The sequence below is a fragment of the Rhinoraja longicauda genome, chromosome 27 (assembly GCF_053455715.1).
Source record: "Rhinoraja longicauda isolate Sanriku21f chromosome 27, sRhiLon1.1, whole genome shotgun sequence".
Taxonomy (NCBI): domain Eukaryota; kingdom Metazoa; phylum Chordata; class Chondrichthyes; order Rajiformes; family Arhynchobatidae; genus Rhinoraja; species Rhinoraja longicauda.
This window is the reverse complement of record NC_135979.1, coordinates 20,996,290-21,011,149: the sequence shown is the minus strand read 5'-3', so window position 1 is coordinate 21,011,149 and position 14,860 is coordinate 20,996,290. Positions and strand designations below refer to the sequence as shown.

Sequence of the window (14,860 nt, the reverse complement as noted above, 5' to 3'; positions counted from 1 at the left end):
GGCTTCCGTACATTTCTGATTGTTCCTAGTGTGCCGTCTGTATAGAATTTATATGTTCTCCCTGTGACCTCGTGGGTTTTCTCCGGGTGCTCCAGCATCCTCGCACACTCCAAAGACGTACGGGTTTGTGGGTTAATTGTACATTGTCCTCAGTGTGTAGGATAGTGTGAGTGTATGGGGTGATCGAGCCAGCACCGCCATTCAATGTGATCATGGCCGATCATTCACAATCAGTACTCCATTGATGCATTCTCCCCATACCCCCTGACACCGCTATCTTTAAGAGCTCTATCTCAGCTCCCTCTTGAAAGCATCCAAAGAATTGGCCTCCACTGCCTTCCAACAAGCGCAGTCGACCCATTCTTTCATCATATGTCAGTCCCGCCATCTCGGGAATTAACCTGGTGAACCTATGCTGCACTCCCTCAATAGCAATTATGTCCTTCCTCAAATTAGGAGACCAAATTGCACACAATACTCTAGGTGCGGTCTCACCAGGGTCCTGAACAACTGCAGTAGGACCTCCTTGCTCCTAAACTCATACCCTCTTGCAATGAAGGCCAACATGCCATTTGCTTTCTTCACTGCCTGCTGTTCCTGCATGCTTACTTTCAGTGACTGATGCACAAGCACTCCCAGGTCTCGTTGCACCTCCCCTTTTCCTAATCTGACACTATTCAGATAATAATCTGCCTTCCTGTTCTTGCCACCAAAGTGGATAACCTCACATTTATTCACATTATACTGCATCTGCCATGCATCTGCCCACTCACCCAACCTATCCAAGTTACCCTGCAGCCTCATAGCATCCTCCTTAGTAGTTCACACTGCCAGTCAGCTTTGTGCCATCCGCAAACTTGGAGATGTTACATTTAATTCCCTCGTCTAAATCGTCTATATATATATATTGTAAATAACTGGGGTCCCAGCACCGAGCCTTGCGGCACCCCACTAGTCACTGCCTGCCATTCTGAAAAGGACCCGTTAATTCCTACTCTTTGCTTCCTGTCTGCCAACCAGTTCTCTATCCATGTGCTAATACCTTGTTTTCCTAGCAATTAAACTCTATGCCAGTTATACTAGAATAGTGCTTTGAGTATCAGATAGAATTGTGTTAAACTTTGTTAAACTTGTGTTAAACTTTACATAGTCATTCAATGCAAATTATCATGTCGTGTTTATAATACACATGAATCTTTACACACTCCTTTTTAGTTCACTCCATTTCTTTCTCCCTAATGTTTTTTTAATGCAATTTCCCCTTATTTGTCCCATTTTTGTTCCTGCATATTTGAAGCAATTCCATCTGATTCATTCCAATACTCCATTGGAGATTCACTCGCAAGACTGATGTGTTGGGGAAATTTGCCACATTTTTGGGAACTCACACATCCAAACTTTTTCAGAAACAAAATAGGAAAAGGCAATGCCAGCCTTACCTTTTGCTAACATTAGGATATGGAAAGAACTCATTGCATCCAAATGTATCGCAAGGGACAGATCAATTTCCTCCCATAACCTTGGCACATGACCTTCAAAAGATTACTATACTCTGCGGTATCGTGCTTTTGTCTTTCTAATCAGGTCATTTGCATTACTGTGTGCAGCATGTCATCTTTGCTAACTTGTGACAAAAAATTATTCTCTCTCTCTTTGCCTCTCTTATACACACCTGAATGCACACAGTGCATACACAGACACACACACACACTGACACACACGTAAAACATACACAGACACACACATGCAACACATGCACATAACACATACACATGCAACATAAGCACACAAAACACACACACAGCAACACATGCACCAGCGCACACACACACAGACACACAGGCACAGCTGCACACGCACGCACATGCCCACACACATGCACCGCACACACACACAACAGCTCACATACGCAACACACACAGCAACACACACACAGCAACACACACGCAACACATACACGCAACACACACACGCAACACACACACACAACACACACATGCAACACACACATGCAACACACACCTAGCAACACACACCTAGCAACACACACCTAGCAACACACACCCACGCCACACACCCAGGCAACACACACACGCAACACACACACATAACACACCCACGCAACACACACGCAACACACACACACAACACACACCCTCGCAACACACATGCAACACACACACAACACACCCATGCAACACACCCACGCAACACACCCACGCAACACACCCACGCAACACACACGCAACACACACGCAACACACACGCAACACACACACAACACACACACAACACACACACAACACACCCACGCAACACACCCACGCAACACACACGCAACACACACACGCAACACACACACACAACACACGCGCAGCACACACGCAACACACACAGCACACACGCAACACACACATAGCTACACACATAGCAACACACACATAGCAACACACACAGGCAATACAGAGCAACATACCAATGATAAACAACAGATGCCTGGATGATTTCCTCTCTCCTTTAAGCAGCTGTGCCATGGCTTATTCAAACCACACAAAGATAAGTTCAGCAAACTCAGCAGAGTATGGATTCACTGTTGGGAACTTCCGAATACAAATGTTCCACACAGGACATTGCTACTGCTGCTCATTCATTAAATAGCAGATGGAGTTCAGTGTACCTTTTAAATGGAAGATCGACACAAGAAGCTGGAGTAACTCAGCGGGACGGGCAGCATCTCTGGAGAGAAGGAATGGGTGATGGTTCGGGTCGAGACCCTTCTTCAGACCCAGGGAGTTCAGTGACCAAGGTTATTTTTCAAAATCAATGGTCTTTGCAGCCAGTTTTTGCAAACCCCGGTGTTAAAAATAGACATGTCGTCATAAATGTACATACTTAACAAAAATAAAATGGTTTTTATTTCTTTATGAACATGTGGTGTTCAACGGATGAGTGGCACTGATGGAAGCAAGCTCATCTGCTTTGAATGCTACCCTCCAAACCTACAGTCTTGCTATCTACAAAATGTAGAGATCTAGCCCTGATTTCAACAACTCAATCTTTTTCAGTAAATCTTCCTCTTTTAGGAAGATGTCAACAGGATGTTTCTCAAATATGGAGAGAGAAAGACGGTGCTTAAACTGAAAAAAAGTTGAAGAATTTTATCATTTAATTAACAGTTTTATAGTGTATAATATGCAGCCAACAATATAATTAAAAGTTACAGTGACTAACCGCTGATGATTTCCAATCGAGCGACGATACTAAATTTGATATCTTTCTAACCTAATCCTTTTATAGTCAGAAATACTACTTGTTCTCTGGTGGATTAGAGCCTATTGATCTTTCTAGTTTCTCAGAAATCAACATCGGTGTTCCATGAACATTCCACAAATATAAACTGGAATCTAATGTCCTCTTTCAATGAACTACTCATGTGGAACTAAGAAGACCTTAACTACCAATTGCTGTGGATTTACTACTAATCCGCACGATAAATCTGCTGTGGTTGCAGTTAGTTTGTCCACGGGCCTCTGATGTTTGAATATAAATGCCATCTAGGAACTTGGAGTCTCATCTTTATTTTTGACAATTACTGACATGGGCAATTGGTTTTCTTAAGCATGGAAGCTATTGTGTGGAGCATTCTGTCACAAATCTTTTACTTTCTGTGCATTCAAAACCGAAAATAGTGGCGTCATAGGCGTTCAGAGCTGAACAATTTAAGAAAGTATTAGCAGTAATACTCCAAAAACAGTAAATAGGTAGGAAAGGTAGAAGACGCTGGTTGGTGTACTTAAAAACCGTGGCTGGATTAGTGGCTAAATCTGTCTATCTTTTCAATTGTGAAATAATGTGTGGTCAAAGCCACTAAGCCATGAATGCAAGGAAGTCTGCAGTGAGTGCAGCATTTTGAACTGATCCAGTGCAGCATGCTATGTTGAACGTATCAATCAAATATTTAATTTTCTGAGGTTAGGTTGATTATCGTGGTAAAACACTCATAGTGGTAGAGTTGCTGCCTTACCGAGACCCGGGTTCGATCCTAACTATGGGTGCTGTCTGCACAGAGTTTGTACATTCTCCCTGTGACTGCACGGGTTTTTCTCCAGGTACTCTGCTTTCGACCCGCGTTCCAAATATGCACAGGTTTGTAGCTTAATTGGCTTCTGTAAATTGTCCCTAGTTTGTAGGATTGAACTAGTTTATGGGCAATTGCTGGTCAGTGTGGACTCTGTGGGCTGAAGAGCCTGTTTCCATTAAACTAAACTAAACTAAACATTCCAATAGGCTTCTTAACAGAAACTGGAATCTGACATCTCTCTGTATTGTGATTCTTGTTTCTTCGTTATTAAGAAATTGTTAATGTTCTAATTAACCTAATTCACATTTGACTTTACTCCTTTGTAAATTTGATGAGCAAAATACAAAAGGAAGAACCAGTAGAAGTGATGCATTTTGATTTTTGCCGGGTGTTTGTAAAGGTCCTGCATGGGAGATTGATCAACAAGGTTCAGCAAATGAAATGTGGGGCAATACAATGACCTGTCTTGTTTATTGGACATAGAGCAAAGAGTAGACACAAAATGTGGGAGTAACCCAGCGGGATAGGCAGCATATCTGGAGAGAAGGAATGGGATGAGACCCTTCTTCAGACTAGTCAGGGGAAAGGGAACAAGAGATATAGACAGTGATGTAGAGAGATATAGAAATGAATGAACGATATGCATATAAGTAATGATGAAAAAGTAAACAGGCCATTGTTAGTTGTTTGCTGGGTGAGAACGAGAACCTGGTGTGACTGGGTAGGGGAGAGATGGAGAGAGAGGAAATGCAGGGGTTACTTGAAATGCAGGGTTATTTCTGCTCCACTACATACTTCTGCCACTAACAGGATACCAAATGGATCAATATTTTGTTCCCAGCTTTTCACAGTCATATTTATGAACTACTTGAGGGGACCAAATGCCATATTTCCAAGTTTGCTGTTGGTATTTGTGAGCACAGAGGAGCGTGTCAAGTAAAGAGTCAAAATTATTTAATTGGCATATGTACCAGCAAAGGAACAATGAAATCTGTACTTGTTGCATCTTAACAGGCCTATCAGTGTAATGACGCACAAATCAACAAATAATAATTAAGAATACAATAAATTAATGACAGTAATATGTAGGTGTGTAGGTTAATTGGCTGGGTAAATGTAATTTTAAAAAAATTGTCCCTAGTGGGTGTAGGATAGTGTTAATGTACGGGGATCGCTGGGCGGCACGGACTTGGTGGGCCGAAAAGGCCTGTTTCCGGCTGTATATATATGATATGATATGATATGATAATACCAGGTAACCAAAATAGTGCACAACTGAAGATTATAATGCAACCATAGGTGCTGAGGTAGAGGTTAGTGTTTTGCAGTGTTCAAGAGTTAGTTGCTGGGAAGAAGTTGTCCTTGAACTTGGTGGTCATGGTTTTCAGGCTCCTGTAGCTTCTTCCTGTTGGTAGTAGGTCGTTGATAACCTGACTGCCTTTTGAAGCAGAGTCTCCTAAAGGTCCCTTCGATGGTGGGAAGGTCAGTACTTGTGTTGGACCAGGCAACGTCCTCCACTCTCTGTAGCCTCCTTCATTCCTTGGTGTACAAATTACCAATGCAGGCTGCAGTGCAACCAGTCAGTATGTTCTACACGGAGCACCCTGTTTAGATTATTTGGCAACATACCAAATAAAGTTATTGACTCTCTCCACTGCCATCCCGATGTATAGATCCTTCAAGAAATTTGGACAAGTTGAGTGAGTCAGAGAGGACGTGACAAATTGGATATAAAATGGGCAAATGGGAGGTTTAGTTTAATTTAGAGATACAGCGCGGAAACAGGCCCTTTGGTCCACTGAGTCCGCACCGACCAGTGATCCCCGCACATTAACACTATCCTACACACACTAGGGACAATTTACACTTATATCAAGCCATTTACCTACAAACCTGTATGTCTTTGGAGTGTGGGAGGAAGCCGAAGATATCGGAGAAAACCCACGCGGTCACGGGGAGAACGTACAAACTCCATGCAAGACAGCACACGTCATCGGGATCGAACCCAGGTCTCAGGCTCTGCAAGTGCTGTAAGGCAGCAACTCTACCGCTGCGCCACCGTGCCTCCCACTTATCCACTTTGAAGTACATGAAAGAAAAGCAAAATATTTGTTCATTGGTAAAATAGCAAGGACAAATGAGATGGATTTAGTCACAGGGGACATCTGATCTTATCCGTTCACTTGCTCATTATTTTACCAGACCTGGCCTCTAATTCATCCGCGGATTTTAAGTAGCTGCAAACGTTTTGACTTCAAAGCTGGTCACCTTCGCTTGCTGGTGACATTTTCTAGAAACAAAGTGACAAATATAATATGGCTCAGTAAAAGCCTTCTAAATATTACCTGAGCAGTGGCAAGCCGATAACATGCTAAGGAATTATGCAGCACAGATCAGAGCCATTTGCCTCATTACAGCCACACTCACATTCTGAAACAACCATTTACATTTCTCTCAAACTCTTTTAACTTTATGGAATTGTACACAATGATATTCTGCTATTTATAATAGTTTTAAACATAAAAAACTACTGCCTTTAGTATTAGGTGGATGTTGCTTCAATATAGTGAGGAACTAATGTTGAATGGTAAGACATTTTTACGCTGAAATATACTGGAAGTTAATATTTAAAACCTGCCTCCCTACATATGGTGCTCTACCCTATTCATTTAGTCCGACAGATTACTTTCCAAAAATCAAATCTCTGTGGCAATATCTTGCCACAGGCAGAATTTTGATGTAATATGTTGTGGGATTCCGAATTTCCGATAAACCCAATAAATATTAAGAGGCATTCTGGTGTTGCGAATCTTTAATTACGTTGGTTTTGAATAGGGTGGAATATTTTTGAATTTTGATCTTAATAGAATTGAACTTGAGGAATCCAAGTTCATATAGATAACATGAATCTGTGTTTGATTGTTGGAAGGCAAAAAATTCCATACCAAGTTATCATTATTGGGCTCTGCCAATGTAAACTGAGTGTTACATTTGGATTCATTCAACGAGAGAGAAGACATCACACATTAGTGGGAAATTGTTTTCATTGAGATAGAAAAATATATTCCCTGCAGCTCCTGGGACTTAAGTTTGATGCAGGCTTTAGGTCCTCTCCGAGTGGAGTTTGCTTTTACTCCTCATAACTGTGTGGGTCTCTGCGGTACATTTTGCTTTAGTCCTACATGGTGGTTGATAGAATGATTGTCTCCTGCAAAATACACACGAGGTACATTGCAAATGAATCAAAGGTTGGTGAGTTCACTTTAGTTTATTGTCACGTGTACCGAGGTACAGTGAACAGCTTTTGTTGTGTGGTATAAAAGCTTGCGTGAGGAAGAAAGAGTTGCAGAAGTGCAGGTAATATAAGAGGATCAAGAGTGGGACTGATGGAATTGCTCTGTTAGAAGCTAAGATGTGTCCGAGGCTTGAATAGGCTCTTTTTCATCATCATAAGCAAGTAAGATCACAATGATTAGTCAGCACTGTAGAAGTTTTTTATCATTATCAGTTCCCACATAAGTTAATGGCCTAAAATATTTTACTAACAAATAATTTTCACAAGATTTAATATATATACTTGAGATAATTAATGTGTAGGAAGGAACTGCAGATGCTGGTTTAACCTGAAGATAGACACAAAATGCTTGAGTAAATCAACGGGACAAGCAGCATCCCTGGAGAGAAGGAATGGGTGATGTTTCGGGTCGAGACCCTTCTTCAGGCTGATGTCAGGGGAGAGGGAGATACTTTGGTTTAAACCAGCATCTGCAGTTCCTTCCTACACATTTTGTCTGCTCCACTGCGAAATCTCAAGGTGTGTCTACTTTGAAGAGGTTCTCCTCCTCTCTCCGACGAGAGTTCTGCAACACCCTCCCTCGCTGCTCTCCCTCTGTGATTCCTCCTACTCTCCGACTCTACGAACACGTTTTAACCCAGACTCGACATTTTCTTTGATCTCCATCCCCTTTCTCCTGTTCTATGTATCTTATCTTATCTATGTATCTTCCTCTCCCCTGACATCAGTCTTAAGAAGGGCCTCGACCTGAAGTGTCACCCATTCCTTCTCTCCAGAGTTGCTGCCTGCCCTGCTGAGTTACTCCAGCATTTTGTGTCTATCTTGAGATAATTAAAATGACTGTAATGAACACTTTGTGGCCAAATATCAGGGCTAAAAGGGATTACCTGAAGTTCCCCTTCAATAGCAGTTTGGAGATTTGCTGCCCACTGACATATTGGCACGAGGTAATGGCAAGAGAACTGCCTTTGGAACCAGATACAAGGTGAGGCACAGTTAGCTGCTGAGGAAAAATTAGGCTAATTGGTTGTATATGTGCACACCTTTCAGAATATTACTGCTTTATAGAAACAGAGCTTCACGTTTAATGTGGTGCGTTCAAAGTTTTCAACCTCAGGCATGATGGTTCTCAAGCTGCAGCCTAGTTAGTCAAGAATGGTTTACTGTCATATGTCCTGAAATGCAGCAATGAGATTCTCACTTACAGCAGCACAACAGATACGTAAACCTACTACTCTGTAAACACCATAATAAACAACTGTGTGTGTCTGTGTGTGTGCATGTGTATATATATATGTATATATATATATATATATATATATGTATATATATATATATATATATATATATATATATATATATATATAATACCCTATTTCTCTGGCAGCTCATTCCATAAACGCACCACTCTCTGAGTGAAAAAGTGAAAAGTACAGGGCCCTGGTGAGACCGCACCTGGAGTACTGTGTGCAGTTTTGGTCTCTAAATTTGAGGAAGGATATTCTTGCTATTGAGGGCGTGCAGCGTAGGTTCACTAGGTTAATTCCCAGAATGGCGGGACTGTCGTATGTTGAAAGACTGGAGCGACTAGGCTTGTATCCACTGGAATTTAGAAGGATGAGAGGGGATCTTATTGAAACACATAATATTATTAAGGGGTTGGACACGTTAGAGGCAGGAAACATGTTCCCAATGTTGGGGGAGTCCAGAACCAGGGGCCACAGTTTAAGAATAAGGAGTAGGCCATTTAGAATGGAAATGAGGAAAAACTTTTTCAGTCAGAGAGTTGTAAATCTGTGGAATTCTCTGCCTCAGAAGGCAGTAGAGGCCAATTCTCTGAATGCTTTCAAGGGACAGCTAGATAGAGCTCTTAAGGATAGCGGAGTCAGGGGTTATGGGGAGAAGGCAGGAACGGGGTACTGATTGAGAATGATCAGCCATGATCACATTAAATGGTAGTGCTGGCTCGAAGGGCCGAATGGCCTACTCATGCACCTATTGTCTATTGTCTATTGCCCCTCAGGCCCCTTTTAAAACTTTCCCCTCACCTTAAACCAATGCCTTATAGTTTTATACTCCCTTACCTCACTAAGTACTAAAAGCTAAATAATTTTCTTTCTACTAACATGGTGGTTAATTTGGGAATAATTACAATCCTCTGATAGATGTTCATAATATTTCCCTTCCCAAGTTCAGTTTTGCTCTTGTCATTGGTGCGGGCTTCACAAGTGGACCAATGTTCCTGCAGTCATTAGTGTTGCATGGCAGCGCACTGCATGCATCAATGCATCAATGCTCCTCTGCAGGCCCAGGATTCGCTGAAGATAACTGACTGGCACCATTGGCATGAATCAGGAGCACAGCTGACAGGAATTGTAACTGTCTGAAAGGCCAATTTGATCACATATTGGCTGGGTTACAGGGCTGGCATTCAGAGTGTTGTTCTGGGATCAAAATAATATCCCACCATGCCAGCTGAAGAATTTATGTTCATGCAATTAGATGAATCTGGAATAGAAAAGCAAATGCTGAAAACCTGTTTGTAAAGTTCCAACGAGAATTGTGCTGTGTTGCCCATTGGCTTAAATTGGAGACGGGTAATTTTGTACACCTGTTTGGGCACTTTTTCAACTCTGTGGAAAGTTATCTTGTTATTCTTGGCAGGATTTGTGTTTTCCTTGGCACTTTGTTGTTAGTGTAACATTCCCTTTCCTAACCCCATATATTGGCAACAGTGGTGCCAAATGTGGATGCCACCTGCAGTGAGATGTTCGACCATGTCGGTGCGATCGATGACGGTTCTTATTGTTTCACAAGATGGCAGGGCTTTACTTACTTTGCCCCCGCCTACCCTGAAACAACATCAGCCAAAGGTACAACTCCATTCTTTGTCCTCAGCAAGGTCTGTGAATTATTATCACCTTATGGCAGCATGGTGGCACAGCGGTAGAGTTGCTGCCTTACAGTGTCAGAGACCCAGGTTCAATCCCGGTTACCGGTGCTTGTCTGTACGGAGTTTGTACGTTCTTCCCATGACCTGCGTGGGTTTTCTCCGGGTGCACCAGTTTCCTCCCACACTCCAAAGACATACTGGTTAGTAGGTTAATTGGCTTGATAAAATTGTAAAAGATTGTCCCTCGTGTGTAGGATGGTGCTATGGTGTGGGGATCACCGGCCGGCATGCACCAGGTGGGCCAAAGGGCCTGTTTCTAGGCTGTGTCTCTCAACTAAACTAATGCAGGGTCTGAAGAAGGGTCTCGACCCGAAACGTCACCCATTCCTTCTCTCCTGAGATGCTGCCTGACCTGCTGAGTTACTCCAGCATTTTGTGATACCTTCAATTTGTACCAGCATCTGCAGTTATTTTCCTACATAATGAGCAGCATGAACGTTGGTCAAAGTTAATTCCCCAGGTTAGTACCAGACAACTTTTACAAGAAATTATTCTGTAAAATGATTACTGATAGCAATATACATCAATATATTTTAGCAATTTGTTCTTTGATCCAGTTGCCTGGAGATTCTACATGATTGCATTGCTTTCTTCAGGCAAATGGATGCATAAAAATGTAATTTTAAGTGCAAATTGATTTTCTGCTATTGTTCATAAGAAAATGTGAAGGAGGATTGCCATTCCCTCTCTCACCAACTCGACATCTTGCCAAAATGTTCTCAGTGATCCAGATGAAGGTGAATCTCCGCTGGTACATTTTTGCAGACCAACGAGAATAGTTCAAAGAACAAGTAATTTGTACCAGCATCTGCAGTTATTTTCCTACAGTAATTTGTTCAGGCTCATTGCAAAAAAGGGTAAAAGTCACAACCTGCTGTCAACATAATTCATTCAGTTCCATTGATGTCAGTGCAGTGAAATAAAGCTGAATTTAAGCTACAATAACCCATTATATTTACCTCATAGAACAGAAACAAATTCCTGCCCTGACAATCAACTTTTTATTTTGGACATACTGTAAGGATACAAATATGCTCATTTTAAAACCGTTCAAACACATTTTCTCAATTTGCTGAAGAACTAACGACTGTTATGCTACTATTCTGCAAAAAAACGTAAAAGTGTGCTGGAATATTAATTGGACAAACATCCAACAGTCTGGAAAACTTACGAATATAAGAAGCCAAAATTGTTTGCCATTTGTCAAATTCATCCCTGTGGCAAAACATTCTGTGGTTGCATCTTCTTTGACGGTCATTTAGTTGGAATTTTAATATATCGGAGCTGGAGTGCAGTGGACTGATAGAACTGTGTTTTGAATTCAAGTAGTGACCATGGATAACTTTCTCTGTATATGCCTTTTTAAAAGTTATTTTAGACCAGTTGTCCATTGTAAACTGGCTTCTCTGTTTCAAATGGTTTTTCTTTGTGACATATCCATTTTAAGTTGCATTCACCAAATTGCATTTCACTGAAGTATCAACAAGAATACTTTAAAATGCAAAACACTTTCTTTGAATATCTTAGTTAAATGCTTGACCATGTCAGTAAATTGTGAATTTGCTAATATCCAAATGAATTTGAGTGGGGACTTGAGAGGGAGAAACGCACGTCTCACAACTTGTACAATTTGTATTTGGCTATTTGATCTTCTAAGCAGAAACCTGAGGTCAGATGTTCTGAAAAATAACTATATTGATGGTTGTGCTGGGGTATTGGGAGCATGATAGGAGCAATGGTGTTAAATCCAGGCTGATTTAATTCGACTATAGCCACTCTATGCTGACTATCATGGTACAAATAGAGAATTCAGACTGTGTCAATAGAACTCGTGTTAAAACGTATTTCTTAAGCAAAATCTCCACCATCCATTTGAATAAAGGCAGGAAATATTGTGCACCAGGAAAAGCACGTTAAATAAACGATGTTCATGAGCCAAAATGATGTTGGGAGTTTTGTTTTGAGAGGCCTACCACTCAAAATGTCCTTGGCATTGCAAATTGGAGTAGGTCTTATACAACACATATGCTGAAAAAACGTTCCTCATCACAATTCCACCTACCGATCATGAACTTGTACATCCCAGAGAGTTGTGAATCTGTGGAATTCTCTGCCACAGAAGGCAGTGGAGGCCAATTCACTGGATGTATTCAAGAGAGAGTTGGATGTGGCTCTTAGGGCTAATGGAATCAAGGGATATGGGGAGAAAGCAGGAATGGGGTACTGATTCTGGATGATCAGCCATGATCATTTTGAAAGGCAGTACTGACACAAAGGAGGCGAATGGCCTACTCCTACACCTATTTTCTATGTTTCTATAAATTGTTGGGTATAGTGTCACGGGATGGTTGAGGAAGAATTATGACGGGGATATGAGGCGTGGGGCATGAAGAAATCTGGAAAGGAAAGGTTCAAAGGGATATGGACCAAATGCAGACAAATGGGACGAGCTTAGATGGGCATCTTGGTCGGCATGGATGAGTTGGATGATTGGCCTGTTTTTGTGTTCTCTAACTATTAGGAATTCCAGAGTTGGATTGAAGCCATAAGCTCAGGAGTTGCAACGAGATGTTGAGAGGGGTGAGGGAGAGGGTTGATGAGGTTTGTGGTAGATGGTAGTGTAGTGAAGGTTACGTTTACTGTTTGATTTGGGCTCATAATTGGGAAATGGGTGAGTCAGAAGAAGGGTTCCTACCTGAGGTAGGTTCCCAGTGTCAGACTTGATGACATGAGATGCGCTTTAATTTTAAAGAAGCAGGCCACATACTACTACACACAGTTAGATACACCGTACATGTGTGAGATTCCCTGTGTCTTAGTCATTTAGACACAAAATGTCCTGGTGTAGAATCACAGGCATTGCAAACCACCTGGTAAGCCTCCAATTTTCTTTACCAAACAATATTTTGTGGACGATAGACACAAAAAGTTGGAGTAACTCAGCGGGGCAGGCAGCATCTCTGGAGAGAAGGAATGGGTGACATTTTGGGTCGACCCTTCTTTAGACTGGTTCGGGATAAGGGAAATGAGAGATATAGACGATGATGTACAGAAATAAAGAACAATGAATGAAAGATATGCAAAAAAGTAACAGTGATAAAGGAAACAGGCCATTGTTAGCTGTTTGTTGGGTGAAAGCGAGAAGTGAGTGTGACTTGCATGGGGGAGGGAAAGAGAGTGAGGGAATGCCGGGGCTACCAGAAGTTAGAGAAATCAATATTCATACCACTGGGCTGTAACCTGCCGAAGCAAGATATTTATAGAAGTTCCATTGCAAGTGAATTCATGGTAAGAGGGCATGGTAAGAGTTTAAGCCCAACATCTATATATGGTCTAAATTAACAACAAACTCAAAGATCATTTAAAAAATGCTGCTGTTGTTAAATACTGTAACACTCTGATAACCCATTATCTAGATGTTCGGAAATCCCAATCGCTCAGCGTCGCACAGAGTCATATAACATGGAAACAGTCCCATTAGCCCAACATGCCCATGGCCACCTAGATGCCCCATTTACACTAGTCCCGCCTGATTGTGTTTGGCCCTCATCCCTCTGACTCAACAAGTGCTGATCCCTGAGTTGCCTTAAATACCAAGGCACCCGTCTCTGTTTGTTTGATTAATATCCAGATTGTCTAAAAGATCAGCCAGTCTTGCAACACCAAAAGTCCCCAGTTTGTTGGATTGTTGGAGTTTTACTGTACAGGTGATTAGCTGCTCCTGATAGTTAATAACCAGTTTTGACAGAATCTGATCATAATTCGTGACTTTTCTTTGCACCTTGAAGACCATGTTCACTTCATCCCCAACAGGTCATCAGGCTGACTCTCAACGAATTTGAATTGGAGAGAGGCTATGACACACTGACAGTCGGCGATGGAGGGCAGCCTGGAGAACCGAAGACAGTGCTTCACGTGTAAGTTCTACCAAAGCAACTCCAAGCGGTGGCATTAGATGTGAAATGTATGTCATGATGGAATATTCCCATTGCATTCAGTCAATTTTATTTGCATAGCACATTTAAAAACAACCCACGTTGACCAAAGTGCTGTACATCTGATTAGGTACTAAGGAAAAAAAATGAAACATACAGTAGCACGCAAACAGTTCACAGCGCCTCCTCAATGAGCCTCAAACGCTAGGGAGTAGAAATAGGTTTTGAGCCTGGACTTAAAGGAGTCGATGGAGGGGGCAGTTCTGATGGGGAGAGGGATGCTGTTCCACAGTCTAGGAGCTGCAACCGCAAAAGCGCGGTCACTCCTGAGCTTAAGCCTAGACCGCATTGTGCAGATCTGACAGAGAGAAGACTGAGATTTGTGGCTGGGATCATTGAGGTGCGGCTGGGGTTTAAGACCACCATTTTGAGGCATCAGGGGGTGGGAGCAGGGAAGTACTGGCATGTATTCAGGAGACAATGGGGAAGAGCGAGGCAGCAGAAGGGGGAGTAATTGGGATCAGCAACCAAGAAGATTTGGAGGGTGTGGATGGAGTCTGCTGAGTAAGGGTGTTGGGTGATCGTTTCAACGCGAA

The 14,860-nt window shown here is 42.0% G+C and overlaps 1 protein-coding gene across 2 annotated transcripts in view; it reads left to right on the top strand.

Annotated features, from left to right (window-relative positions):
• Nucleotides 1-14,860, top strand: part of csmd2 (CUB and Sushi multiple domains 2) — a 1,532,573-nt gene that overhangs the window by 1,077,195 nt on the left and 440,518 nt on the right. For both annotated transcript variants that reach the window (XM_078423311.1, XM_078423310.1), the window contains one exon: nucleotides 14,143-14,246. In XM_078423311.1, the coding sequence (XP_078279437.1) occupies nucleotides 14,143-14,246 (104 nt within the window). The remainder of the gene's footprint in view (nucleotides 1-14,142; nucleotides 14,247-14,860) is intronic.